This window comes from Carettochelys insculpta, chromosome 14 (assembly GCF_033958435.1).
Source record: "Carettochelys insculpta isolate YL-2023 chromosome 14, ASM3395843v1, whole genome shotgun sequence".
Taxonomy (NCBI): domain Eukaryota; kingdom Metazoa; phylum Chordata; order Testudines; family Carettochelyidae; genus Carettochelys; species Carettochelys insculpta.
In genome coordinates this window covers 41838740-41852590 of record NC_134150.1, presented here as the reverse complement: position 1 = coordinate 41852590, position 13851 = coordinate 41838740, and the positions used below count along the sequence as shown (strand labels likewise).

The window sequence follows — 13851 nt, the reverse complement described above, 5'->3', positions numbered from 1 at the left end:
AGAGCGTTGGCATTTGGCTCCAGACCTCACCAGCTCTGATCTCACCCAAGTTTCCGTGTTGTGAAAAATGGCTCTGGTCAGAGCCAAACCAGAAACAGAGCAGAAGTCCCTCCTGGGCCACTCCGCAACCCCCCAGGGCAGCTCCTGTCCTTGACATGGGACCCCTCCACTGTATCCCAGGGGGTCCGGATTTGAACCACGCCACACTCACGACAGTCCCATTTCACAGTGGCCCCTTGTGCTGCCAGGCGTGCAGGCTCATGCTCTGCACATGTGGGACACAGCCCTGTGCAAGCCCCATCCTTGCACTGTGCCCCGGGGCGCTTGCTGGTGGGTCCCCAAAGAGCCAGACAGTTGGTGGTGCTGGCTGCCTGTCGCCAGCTGCTGCTGCAGGCAAAACCAGCTGGAAATGGGAAGCAGGAGGCCCCCTCCCAGGCTCTGCTGGGGATCACTGCTGGGGACGGGGAGAAAGGACACAGGAGGAGGAGCGAAGGTGGAGCCGACGAAGGGGGCAGGGAATGGGCCCTTGTCGGGGGGGAGGGCTTCACCCCTGCGAGCTCAGGCCAGGAGGGAGGGCTGATGCAGTTTGTAGCTGGCTGTGAGGGCCGCAGTGACTCCGCACACCCTCCTCCCCACATCCCTAGACATTCAGGCCAACCCCCTGCCTGGCTCAGCCAAGCTATGTACCGTGGGGCTGTACGGACCAGCTGGAGCAGGGAGGATGGACAGCTTGTACATCCTCTGCTGGGCCTGCTAGCCTCATTATGACAGCTTCCACTGACTCGAGCCCTGCATGCAGCGGGCTGGTTCCCCCACCACTCAGGTGCAGCCACCTCTGGGGTGAGCTCTGCCTGCTCAGTGTGCCTCAGCCCAGACCTGCAGCCCCACCTTTCCTGCTTCGCTTCAGCCTCCTCCCAGCAGTGGCAGTTAGCAGGGAGCTTCTAAAGAAGCAAAAGGTGCCCAAAGACAGGCAGATTTGAACCTGGAACTTCTGGGCAGGAGCCTGGACTGCCAGAGCTACAGACCAGCCGGAGCTCAGCAAAGGCTGTAGAGGCAGCAGAGTCAGTCTCTGCGTAAGTGGTCCAGGTGCCACTCTGTGGGACAGTGAGCCACGCCCAGAAGGCCTGTGGGTTACACCAGCATCATTTCAGGGTCCCCAGTGTTCTGTGCAGTGCCACAACCTGGTCTGGAAAGACTTTGCGGCAAAGGTCCTCACTCCAGCTGTGCGGGCTGGAGGAGCAGAGCCCCAGCCCTGCATAACCCACGTGCTTAACTTTCACCGAGGGAGTAAGCCCATCCGGCCAGGGGGGCAACTCAGCTGCTTGCAGCAGAGCACCTGTCTCCTGGATTGGGGCCCACACAAAGGATGTCCCAGCCATACACACGGCTTGGCTGCATCTCCAGCCCGCGTCCCTCTCCCATTGCAGCGCAGAGGGCAAGGCCCTGCACGGCGTGAGCCAGTCTGCATTCAAAGGCAGGAGCCTGGGGAGCAGCAAAATGGCAGGATTTTGTTTGCTGCCTCTCCAAAACCTCCTAAGCACCCTTCAAAGGGGAAAGGGCATTGCCAGGACCAGAATCCCTACTAACAAGCCACTAGTACAATCATCTAGCCAGGGAGCTAGAACACCCCACCTCCTGCTCAGAGCCAAACCAGCCCAGGAAACCTACAAACAGGTGAGCAGGTCTGGCAGCCCACCCAGCAGAAGCTGTGGTTCCTGCACCAGCTGGCTGGGACCCACCCCCAGCTGGGTCAGCCCGGCCTGCAATTGGCTGCTGATGTATCAAATGGCGAGCAGGTGGGGGCTGCCCAGGTGCAGCTACCTGCTGGAGGGGGTCGCTCTGTTTGTGGGGAGGAGAGTGCTGGAAATGTTTGGCCTCGGAGCAAGGTAATGGGCAGGGTTGGGTGCCCCCCTGCAGGAATGGGATCTCCCCCAGCTCTGCCGGTCGCTTTCTGTTCCTGCCCCTCTGTGCTGGTGGTGCTGGACTGGTTTTGTCTGGGCACTGATGAGACCGGCCATTGGCCTGGTCATTAACTCCAGGGCTGTGCTCTGGTGAGGCACGCTGCTACGGCTGCTGTTCTTCCATGACTCCCAGGGGTGGGACTGGGGGACAGTGTGCCCCAACTGGTGAGTCTAAGGCCTTCCAAAAAGCCCAGGCTGCCCTGCCTTGGCTTGGAGTGCTGGGGTGGTTGCTGCTGGCCAGGCCTGGCAGACGCATGGCTCCTTTCCTGCTCAGAGCCAGAGTGCGTGCCAGTGTGTGGCATAGCTAGTCCCAAGCGCTCAGAACTCAGGGGCTGGATGTCATGGGATTTGTAAAACTAGTCAGCTCTGGGGTCTCACTTTGCCTTCTGGCTGCCACCCTGCAGCTTTTCTCAGCAGCTGGAGCCCTGTGCTGCGGCGTTCCTATAACCCCCATGAATCCGGGAGCTGGGGCTTAGAGAAACCCTAAGTGGCAAGCCTAGGAGAAGGCTGCCCGGATTGTATTCCTGCCACACTGTGCTCCCCAGTCCTAGGCGGGACCCCAGCGTGCCCGGGGCTGTACAAATGTGGAACCGAGAGAGCAGACAACTTCACTAGAGGGGCTGGACTCAGACAGGCCAATGGGCGTGTGCCGGGAAAACCAAGGCAAAGGGCTGATCAGCAGCTGTGTTCTCTGTGCACCAGCTGCCTGTCTCGCTGGGGCCCAGGTTTGTGTGGTGCAGGCGGGGTCTGGAGGAGGAGAAGGAGGTGGCTTTGTGATCTGTCGTGGGGAGAAGGCCGGGCATCCCGGCAGAACCCAGCCTCTCAAGCTGCTTGTTTCTGTTGTTCTTCCAATAAAGCCCCCTCTTTCTGGACCCTGCTGAGGCCTGGTGGCAGGACCCACCACAATCCCTGGGGAGGGGGAATTCCTCCTGGGGCACGGCAGCGATACCAGCTCTGCTGAAGGCCACTGAGGAAGACTCCGACCTGAGCCCGCTGGAGGGGGACAGCTCTGAGGAGCTGGCTGTGCTGGACCCGGTGAGCGTGTGTGTGTGTGTTCAAAGCACTGAGCCTCAGCCACTGGTGTTTGTTCTGGGGACCTGCTACGGGGCAAGAGGAGATTTCTCCCACCCCCACAGTGGGGGGCAGACGGATGGACATGAATAATCCTGGGAAAGAGACTGGAAACCAAATAAGCCTCTTCGTTAGAAGTAAAGGGTCATTAAAAGGTTCTGGCCCCTGAGCAGCAACTCTGATAGCGTCGCAGTCTTCCTCCCAGGTTACTTGCCTTGGCTAGCGCAGCTACTGGTCTCTCTTGTTCCTCCTTGTAGCCAGTTTCCAGGTCCCCCTACTAGCCTAGCCCTGCTGCTCCCATCACCCCTCCCCACCCCATACTATCCTAGCCCTGCTGCTCCCTTCCAGCCACCCCTCCACTCTCCACCCCACCCTGTGCTATCCTAGTGCTGCTGTTCATACAGTCCCAGGGCTGGAAGAGACCTCAGAAGGGCACAAGAGTCTAATGCCAGGCTGAAAGCAGGACTGATCTGAACTAAACCATCCCAACCAGGGCTTTGTCAAGCCGGGACTTAAAAACCTCTAGGGATGGAGATTCCACCACCTCTCTAGGCAACACATTCCAATGCTTCACCACCCTCCTAGGGAAAGAGTTTTTCCTCGTACCCAACCTGCACCTCCCCCTCTTCAACTTCAGACCTTTGCTCCTTGTTCTGTCCTCTGACACCGCTGAGAACAGCCTCCCTCCAGCCTCTATAGAGGCCCCTTCAGGAAATTGAAGGCTGCTGTCAAATCCCCATCCTGCTCTGCCCTGTGCTATCCCAGGGCTGTTTCCCTCCAATGCTCTGGAGAATATACTCTCGGCTGCTGCCGGAAAGCGTTCCTTCCGAGCCAAGGCTAGTTTGCACTAGGAGTGAGGCTGGGGGAAAAACAACGCTCCTGAGCTTTGAGCTGCTTTTCCATAGCTCACCTATGGAGCTGACATGTCTCCTTTCAAACTGCCCAGCCCTTCCCTGCCGGAGTGAGGGCACTGCCACGGGGGGGGCAAGGGAGCTGCAGCCTTTACTGGCCAGCTTGGAGCAATAAATGAACCGCAGTGCTGCTGCGTGATAAATACTCTAAGGCTGCTGCAGGCTGCGCTCCTGAGGGCTCGCTGTGCCCAGATGCCCTGACCTTTCTGTCGCCTGGTTAAAAATAAGCTGTGCTCTATTAAAAGCATCTCTGCAAATGAGCCTATTTGGGTAAAGGCTGGGCCATTATTTCCCTCCCGCCGCAGAGCGATCCCTCTAAACGCGCCCTGAGAAGGTCTGCTTCAAGCCCTCGGAGCCAAGCTCAGGCTGCAATTCAGCGTCCTTGGGGCGTGGAGAGTATGCAGCATTCATCAGGCTGCACTGCCCCTTTCTTCCTCCATTGGGGACCCAAACGTGGGGACAGGTGGCACCTTACGCAAGCAGTCTTGGACCAGTGGCAACTACTCATCTTTGCTCATGAGCGGGGCCTGGTGCCTAAAGATGGTTAATTCAGGAGACTCATCTCCAGCCTTTCTCCCAAGGGTTCTGCAGCCCCAGCTGCCCTGAACATCAGTCAGTGGCCTAATGCACCAGGGTGCAGGGGGGAGACCCCAAACCAGCCAGTTGGGTGGCATTTAGCCCCCCACGACAGGCACCCAAGCCAGGCCAGGCTGCCAAGTCTGCTCCCATAGTTACCCTCTCAGGGCAGCGGACTCTGGAGTCTGAGTCGGAATGAGCCATGGAGGGCAGACCTGCTGCTCCTGGAGGCCAGGGTGTTCCCTGCTGCGCGCATTGCCAGGACTGGTGGAGCTGAACGTGGGTGAGCAGGGCACTGGCTCAGGCCTTCCTGGTGCACACAGACAGCGAGGGGGTGAAGGGTCCGCCCAGGGGAAGTACCCAGATGCTTGGAGGCCATCCTCTAAGCTCAGGAGGAAGCGGAGCTGGGAGGCAGTAGCTGCTCACTGCAGCCTCTCTCGTCTCCGGCCAGCAGCTCCCGGGGCAAGGAAGGAGAGCTCAGGTACAGCTGCCAAAGGGGGGTGGTCAGCTGTTGAGCTCTGCGTGCCCATAGCATCCTGCACGGTTACGAGCCTGAGGGGCCAGCTCAAGGGAGGGGAGTTGTCCCTGTATTTCTGACAGGCGTCCGCCAGCTGCCCGGGCCGAGGGAGAGCGCCAGGGCTCCGGGAGATCGCTGGCAGAGGAGCAGGGTTAGGGCACCCCAGAGTGGCTGTGGACCTCTGGGTGACTCTGAGCGAGCCGCTCTCTGTGGCTCTGTTCCCTCCCCACCCCACAGTACAGTGAGGGTAACTCTGCTCTGGCGTCAATGGAGCTTTGTCCCTGGCTCAGAGGTCCTGGGTGGAAGTCTGGCCACGGGAGAAGCCATCCCTGGGCTTGCCTGAGGTGTTGTGGTCGTCCTTGGGCCCTGTCGCACCAGGCACAGCATAAACCCCCGAGAGACGGGCCCTGCCCTGAGGAGCTGGGTGGGAGGGAAAGGGACTTGCCCCGGCGTCCCCTCCTGCAGAACTGCCCCTCTCTGAGCTGGGTTCTCATGTGCTCGGCCTCTTGGGTTTGGTGCTCAGGAGCTGGAAGCCATCAAGGCCAAGGTTCGGGAGATGGAGGAGGAGGATGAGCGGCTGAAGGAACTGCAGGCGGAGACCAAGCACCAGCTCATGCTGAGATCGCAGGCGGGTATGGAGCAGCAGCTCCCTGGGCTGGGCTCCTGAGGGGAGGTGTTAGCTGCACCTGGGAGACACATGGGCCAGGATTTCCCACCACAAGGCTAAATGCTGTGGTGTGTGAGGCCTCAAGGGACAGGCAGCGCTACATCCCCAGTGGCCAGAGGGGTGGCCAGTGACCACGTGACAGGCACCCAGGCTAGTCTGCTGCCAAAGGGGCGATCAGCAGGAGGCAGCGGGACATTGGGGGTCTCCACGGCATGAGACTGGCTGGAAGACCCCACAGGTGGCTTAGCACACCGAACATGGGCTTCAGAGTGAGGGCTCGGGTTCAGCCCACGGTTCTGCAACTAATCCTGGCCTTGGGCAAGTCACTTAACCTCCATCAGCAATGGATACAGGGGCCGGCTGCCCGGGGGTGCTGAAGCTTAGGGAGTGAGAGCAGGGAGGCTGGGTGCTGGAGCTTTCCAGGGTTGAAGTTCTGTCATCCAGCTCTTCCTGCTGTGCTCAAACCAGCTCCTCAGGTGAGGGAGAAACACATTCCACTCTCACCTCTGGAGATGGTGATGCAGCTACAGCTGTCACAAGTGAAATGAGCTTGGTGGCCTCAGCCTAGTTTGCCCACAATGCCTGTTGCCGTGGTTTGCTGTGACTGGAGAGGCCCTGGAGTGGCACTTGGATTGAGGTGTGTTGGCAGATTTGGGGTGCTCAGGACAGACGTGGTGGGGGTGATGGATGGAGGAAGCACATCCTGAGATGAACAGACACCTCCGAGGAGCCCTCTAACCCTGCAGGGCTGTGTCAGAGCAGAGGGGTTAGTAAGTTCGTCTCCAGGGCTGTCAGGTTCTCCCACTAGCACCAACCTCCCTTGGCCAGAAGCCCCATGGTCCCCTCTTGCTTCCTTCTGCGCAGCACCTTCTTGTCTCTGCAGGCCTTCCCTTTCCTAGGACAGCAGAGGAGAAAATTGAGGCCGACCAGAGGTCCGTCTACGTGGGCAATGTAAGTGGGAGAGCTTGAAAACCGCACTGAGACCACCTCTTTGGTGGTGTTCTCAGGGGAGAAAGCTCAGCAGAGCCGCTGCTTCTTGTGCTAACTAGCTGGGGGTGGGATGCGTCTGTCCCACCCATCCCCCTGGGAGCAGCGGGGGACACATTACTGGCTGCACTTAGCACCCCCTGCTGGGAGGGAAACCTGGGAGAGCAGCTGTGTTGAAATTATTCCTAACTTCTCTGCTTGGCAATTTCTACCATTAACCCCAGGCTGGGGCTCATGTGTGAACAGCTTTTTGCACAAAGTGGGTATCCACAAACACGAGAGGCTTTGCTCGGCCCTAGCTGGGCCCAGGGTGTTGTCTCTGTTCCCTGGCTGGACGGTCCTGGCTTAGACTCAGGGCTCCAGCATGACTAGTTTGTGTGGCTTAACTGATTCTTCAAGGCTGAGTCAGTCCTGTGCAGCTAGAAACCAGCATGAGGCCCAGGCCCGGCTGTCATGCCAGGGTCCATGTGAGGCCTTGTGAGCTCCTGTGCCAGCAAGCCTCTACCTCGGAATCCTGGTGGAAGACGAAGCCAAAAGCTGATGAAGGCCCCTTGGGTGGATTCACTTCTCGACGGCACGGATTTTCCCCAGGAGGCCCCTGTGGTCGTAGCCTCTCTCTTCATAACACGCTCGAGCCAGAGTAATGGAAGCTCTGAGCCCAGAGGCAAAGAGGGGCACGTACCACGTTCGTGCATCTGATGCAGCGGGTCTTTGCCCACGAAAACTCATGCTCCAAAATATCTGTTGGTCTATAACGTGCCACAGGACTTCTTGGTGGTCACGTTCGTGTGCTCCAGACAGGAGCCCCAGGATGTGGGCTTAACATCTACAAGCTCCAGTGAGAGGGTATTGAACCAGCTTCTCACACGTGCACTGCACAGGGGGCAGATTCACTGGTGGAGGTTCCCTACCTACTGCCTCGGCACAGGAACCCCTCGTAAATCAGTGCTATTTACCAGCTCTCTTTAGTGGCTGGCTGCAGCCATGAATAATTTGGGCCAGTGGAGGGCTGAGCCATTGCGTGTGCCATGCTGGGGCAGGCGTCTAGGAAAGGGGAACCCTGCCGCCATTGGCGGCATCTGAATGGAATGGGGCTGTCTTTGCAGGTGGACTATGGAGGAACAGCACAAGAGCTGGAGTCCCATTTCAATAGCTGTGGGCAGGTCAACCGAGTGACCATCCTCTGTGATAAATTCTCCGGACATCCCAAAGGGTCAGTGCCGTGCTCTAGGGGTTGGGTGGGATGTGCAATAGGTTCTGAGAGCCCGGTGCATGAGCGTCATATCTTTGCTCTAGAACATGGTTTCCCAAACTAGGGGGTGTGAAGAAATTCTGGGGGTGGGGGCGTGTGAGGCAACCCAGCCCCCCCCCCCCCCAGTCATTCCCCCCACCCAAAGAAAAAGCCAGGCCTTGCTTCCGGCTCTCAGCCCCTGCCATTTCATGTGAGCGACCCAGCGCAGCCGCTATAAAAAGCAGGCAACCGGTGGAGGCCCACATGGAGCTATCAGCCTCCTGCAAAGGTGAGTGTGTGGGTTGGGAGGAGGAGGAGGATGGAGTTAGATGAGGGGCTGGTGGTGCTGGCTTTAGGGGAGAGGGGGGCTCAGGCAGGCAGCTCACAGGCAGCTGGGGTGGCTGGCCTGTGGTGAAAAATAGGGGCGGGGGCGTGAGGGTTTCTCGAAAATCAAAAGGGGGTGTGATGCCGAAAATTTGGGAACCACTGCTATAGAAATTCCTTGCCCAGAGCCCCTTTAAGGAAGCTGCCATTCCTATTTCTTCTCCTGCCTTCAAGTGGGATCAGCGGACCTCTGCAGAAATTTCTCTCTGACTTCCAGCCTCTGCAGGGAGAACTGCTGTAGAACCACACTTGCTTTGGGTTGGGTTCTAAGATTTGTTTCATGGTTCTCTTCCTCTGTTGCTGCTGTCCTGGGGTGCAGAGAGCCGTTCTACAGACCTGGCTTTGGAGGTTAACTTGAAGGAGGTTTAAGGCCAACACTTATTGCTTTACCTGTCCTCTTACTGATGTCTGAAACCCTGCCTGGAAATGTCAGTCTCATTTCTGTCTCTGCTGACATGCTAGTTCCATCTGGCACAACCAGGATGAAAGGCGCTGGGGAGAAGGTGTCTGAACTTTCAAGACTTTGCTGATTTAATGAACGGAGTCAGCACAGCTCAGGCAACAGGATGCTTAACTCATGTTTCCTTTGCTGGCTTGGCAGCAACATTGCACAAAATGCCGTGTGTCCTAACCACACAGCCTGGGGCTGTGGGATATTTGTAAGTCCCTCTTTGGAAAAATACATCTATTGCAGAAAATGAAGCACATCTCTATTCTGTCACACACATCGGGTCAGATTTAGCATAATGGGCCTCTGGGCCCTTTGTAACCCAGGCAACTAGGTGACCCCTTTCATCCCTGGGGACACAGGACAGAGTGGGGCGGAGGGGCCTGGCGGGTTGGAATTGGAACTGGGCTGGTGAGTGGGGCAGTCTGGGCTGGCTGGAGAGGGAGGAAGGAGGACCAGGGCCCGGCTCGGGGACCCCTCTGGGCCCCTCTCCCCCAGCTGGATTGTCCTGACGGCTTCTGGTTCCTGTGCTGACAAGTCTGTTCTACGCTGTGTCCCTGTCGCCCGTCACCTCCTGCTCTCCCGCTGAGCGAGAGCCGCCTCCGCATGTGTGTTGGACGCAGGGCCTGGACTCTGCACTGAACCTGTCTGGCGAGAGAGACGCTTGAGTGCCAGGGGCTAGCTCAGTTTTGAGTTGGCGCTCGCGGGGGTGCGCTACCTAGGCTGGGTGACCGGCTATGCTCCGGACAGGGTGCAAGAGAGATCCCAGCCTAGGGAGCAAGCGCTGGCAGCACTCGTGCTTTTAAAATGATTTTGGGCGTGGCCCCAGCCTGGCTGAAGCGTGCCAATGGCAGCTGGTGTCACTGCTGTGCCAGCCCTGGCGTGGCAGGGGCTGGAGTTCTGCTGCCTGCCTCTGTCTCGGTGCTGGCCGGAGAGCAGCAGAGTCAGTTACCAGAAGGCAAAGCCTTGAGGGTGGCAGGACGGACTCCCCACGCTCAGCAGCAGACTGGCCGCTGGGTCAGACCAAAGGTCCCTCAGGAATGGCTGGGGCCAGGTGCCCCAGAGGGAATGAACACACCAGTGACTCCTCCCTGGGCACCCACTGCGGGGGCTGCTGCGCGGTGAGCTCCCCCCAGCGCTGTCGTAATGCACAGGGAACAGCGTCCTCCTCTCCCTTCCCAGCTACGCCTACGTTGAGTTTGAAGACAAGAGCTCCGTGAAGGCAGCGGTGGAGCTGGACGAGAGCGTGTTCAGAGGCCGGGTCATCAAGGTGAGGCTGCAGGGAGCAAGGCAGGAGTGACAGTGCCACAAACCCAGGGAGGGACTCATCTTCCTGCCGACCACACCTCCTTCCCGGGGGTCTGCTCCCCATCCTAAGTCTGTGCCTGCAGCAGGTCTTCGTAGCGCAGGCCTGGCTCAGGGCCTGGGCGCACCTGCCTGGCTCCAACTTCTCTGCTGTGGGTTTTGGCTCCCTCCTTGGTGACACTGCCCCCTGCTTGGCCACATGCCTTGCTTAGGAGCCCCCCCCACCCCCGCCCAGCGGGGAGTGGCCTTTTGGAGCCATTCTCCTCCACACCCTGCTCCCCGGCATCCCAGGCAGAACAGCAGCTGCTGTTGGTTCCCGAGGGCCTGGGATATGCTGCCTCTCTGACTGGATTGGGAGACTCCCCTCCCCACCATGCAGGGTGGGCCCCGGGGGCGCTGCAGGCCAGTGGTCCTCAGCTGCTCATTGATCTTGGACTTGTTGCAGGTGCTGCCCAAGAGGACCAACCTGCCAGGGATCAGCACAACCGACCGTGGGGGCTGCAGAGGCCGTTTCCAAAGCCAGAGAGGGCTGTCTCAAAGGGCAAACGTCTGCGGAGCGCTCCGATCGAGGCCCCGAGGGAGAGTGTACAGGTGAGCAGGACGTTCCCTGCTGAGGGGAGGTCGGCTATAGGATGGAGCATCCCAGGCTCGGTCCTGCCTGGCAGGGCTTTGGTGCGGGATGTCTCCAGCCCTGTCGCTGCGCAAGCACAATCAGCAATGTGATAGGCACGAGAGAGGCCTTTTCCCCGCTCGCTCAGTGTCCCACGCCGAGGCGGTCCCTGCCAGGGTGGTCAGTGTGCACTCACCCAGCCGTAAAGCCCAGGGCAAACCCCAGCAGAGACCCCATCTAGCAGGGAGTGAGGGGTGGGGGGCATTTATTCCTGTTGCCCAAAAGGAGTAATCTGAGATGTAGCCAACTTCCCCCAAGCCGCGCACTCCCTGCGTCTTCATGAGACCCTCCCCTGAGCTCTCCATCCAGCATCCCTGCAGACTGGCTGCTGGTACCTGTGTCTCGGGGAGGCCCACCTGGCCCGGCTCAGCACAGATCCAGGCCAGGGAGGAGTGAAAAGGAGGCCCAGGTGACTGCCTGCTAGGCCAGTGCTCTCGGTGGTGGGAAAGCTGGAGGAGAAAGGTCTAGCAGAGCCCAGGCCGTTCCCAAGCCCCTGCTGCCTCTCGGGGATGAGGCACTCAGTGGGCACGGCTGGCTGCAGCCTGTGTGCGTTCTGCCGTAACCCCTCTCCTTGGCTCGCGGGGGAAAGGCCCCTCGGACGACAAAGTCGCTCCAGCTTGTCAGTCCCTGTCAGGTGCTCCAGTAAGAGGAAGCCAGGGACAGAATGCAGCACAGGCAAGACTTGCTGGAGGCAGGGGAACGAGGGGGAGGAGGTTGTCAGTACAGCCTTGATATTTCTGGCTCCCGCTGTAAAACCAGAGTAGTGTTTGCTGGAAGGCAGAGACTGGAGTGGGGGCATGGGGGGGGGGGGTCCTACCAGAGTCCTGTCCTAAGGGTTCGTGGATGTTACTTCCCAGAGAGGCCTGCTGGAGAAGTACCTTCCTCTCCTGGTCACACGGGCAGTCGCATGCTGTTAACATCCCCCGTGCCCCAGCATGGCAAGCGGGGACTGGGAGCTGCACCCAGCCACGACCGTGGCACCTCGGCAGCGCCTGCAGGCAGCAGGTCTCCTGTGACGGAAAGGCCCAGGAACGAGCAGTGGCTCTCGTGGGAGACGGCTACCCAGGGCTGACAGTACCTGTGACTGTCCTTCCACCTCCATGACCCATGTGCGGCTGGCTGCCAGGCAGGAGACAATTCCCAGCACCGAGCCTCCAGTCCATGCCTGGACTTCCTGCTTTCGCATTAAAGCGCTACCATTGGTAGACGCTGCTGCTCTGCCGTGCCACTCGCTGCCGAGACGCTGGTTCTACCCCCCAGCTCTGCTGCTGCCCTGGTGGGTCTCTGCCCCTTCTGTGCCTCAGTTTCCCATCTCCTGGCAGGCTGTGCTAATGAGTTGCTTGCAGGGCACTTGGGAAAGGCAGAGCACTAGCTAATGGTTCTTGCTTCTGCAGGCAGGCCTGCACCTTAGGGTTTGAAGTTTATTAATTACCCATCCCTCACTCAAGCATCCTTCCAGCTCAGCCAAGGACTGGGGCCTCCCTGCAGAGCCACTCACCACAGCCCAGCCTCCACTTTGCAGGCAATCAGTCTGTACCCCCTACTGATGAGACACCAGCTGTGGAACAAGTCAGTCTTGCGGTGTGCCATCGAGGGTGGAACAGGCTAGTGTGCTGTCGCTGGGAGCCAATGCTCTCTGGTGCTCCCTCTCTTTTATTCTGGAATAAATTGTGGTGTGGAATAAATTGAGCGCAGACTCGCACCACCAATAGAAATACAGGCTGCCGTCGGCGGGCGCTCGGCTAATCAGCCGGGCGGCTCCTGAATCTCTCCTGGGCAGCCGCCCCAGTGCTCAGCTCTCAGGGAACACTGGCTCTCTCTGGACTGCATTGAGGAGCAGGAATGCTGCTCGTCAGTCAGAGTGAAGCCTAAGGCAGCCGCTGGCCCATCCGGACTGGCAGGTCTCCCCCACCCCGAAGGGTAGACGGAGTCTCGATTCGGTTCAAATTGCTGACCTAAGACCGTGGTCTGAGCTGGCCTGTGCTTTCTGATTCTGCTTTCCTTCTTGTCTAGGGGTCGTGGCAGGCTATTGCCGTGGTACTCTCCTTACTAGGCCGACGGACGGGGTTACTCTGGTGATGCCAACGGGACAGGATTTAAAAGGGGGGCATGGGGGTGGGGCTTAAAGAGAAACTCCCGCAGCAAAGAGAAGTGTGGGCGATTTTAACGTCTTTGCCTGGGTTGCACGGTGAGCAGGTAAGGAGGTGAGCTGATGTGAGGAAAATGGAGCTGTGCTGCTCCCATCCTAGCAGGTGCCCGCAGCACTCCTTGCCAGCACGTGCCAGAGGCTTGCCTCGAGTTTGGTTATGACAGCAAATCCTCCCGCTGAGCCCAGTGTTCTCCCAGCCAGAAAGAGCAGCGGATGACCAGGCAGGCACAGAGCGTTCGTGATGGTGAATAAGAACTGGGTTGACCAGAGGATCAGCTTTGTCCTCAGAAACCGGAGGGCAGGGCTGCACCTCAGGACTCCGTAGGCCTTCGGGCCCCTCGCTCTGCAGCAGGGATGCAGGGCAGCGGGTGCTGGAGGACTTGCAGAGCATTTAGGTCGGGCTCTGTTGGAGGACGGGGCTAGAGGGAAGTCTGGGAAAGCACTCTGCCTAGGTGAAGCGAGCTGCAGATGTTCTGTTTCCAAGATGGTCGGCTGTACCTCAGCTGGCCATGGCTGGTGGGAGCATCTACCTCTGCTCTGCCCAGCCCACGGCTGCCACCATGTGAGGTCTAAACCTCTCCAGCTGCCCAACTCGAGCAACAGGGGCCCTGACTTCACTCTCTGCGACTCACGTCTTTGGCCCGGCTTGTGGATCTTGGGTGCTGAGGTTTCTTGTGCACAGGTGGGTCCTCAAGACTCCAGGGAATGTAGGATCTCTTCCACCCTCTGGGACCCACTTTAGATTCACATTGGGCCTTACTGTTTTAACTTAGCTGTAAAAAGCTCAGAGGGGTTTTACATACATTTTGCAGGGGAAATCCAACCCTTTTCTGTTGAATTACAGTAACCCGTTCGGAGTTTGTCCCCCTAAATGGGTGGTCCTGATCCTGTTCCTGGGCAGAGGCAGGAGCCTAACAACGTGTTTTGGCTTTCTGCATGTCCTCCTGCCCTTCTGTCTGTGTAAGAGCAGGAGT

The 13851-nt window shown here is 59.0% G+C and overlaps 1 protein-coding gene across 1 annotated transcript; it reads left to right on the top strand.

Annotated features, from left to right (window-relative positions):
* Window positions 1-1785: 1785 nt before the first annotated feature.
* Window positions 1786-12781, top strand: PABPN1L (PABPN1 like, cytoplasmic). Its single transcript, XM_075009135.1, has 8 exons — window positions 1786-1886; window positions 2819-2996; window positions 5560-5668; window positions 6587-6654; window positions 7797-7903; window positions 9936-10023; window positions 10504-10649; window positions 12742-12781. Exons 1-8 carry the CDS (start codon window positions 1786-1788, stop codon window positions 12779-12781), a joined length of 837 nt encoding a protein of 278 aa, XP_074865236.1.
* Window positions 12782-13851: the final 1070 nt, after the last annotated feature.

Coding starts and splice junctions, on each gene's coding strand:
- PABPN1L (XM_075009135.1), top strand. CDS start 1,786: ATGGCGAGCAGGTGGGGGCTGCCCAGGTGCAGCTACCTGCTGGAGGGG. Junction 2,997..5,559: donor AGCTGGCTGTGCTGGACCCG/GTGAGCGTGTGT, acceptor TTTGGTGCTCAG/GAGCTGGAAGCCATCAAGGC. Junction 7,904..9,935: donor TTCTCCGGACATCCCAAAGG/GTCAGTGCCGTG, acceptor CTCCCTTCCCAG/CTACGCCTACGTTGAGTTTG.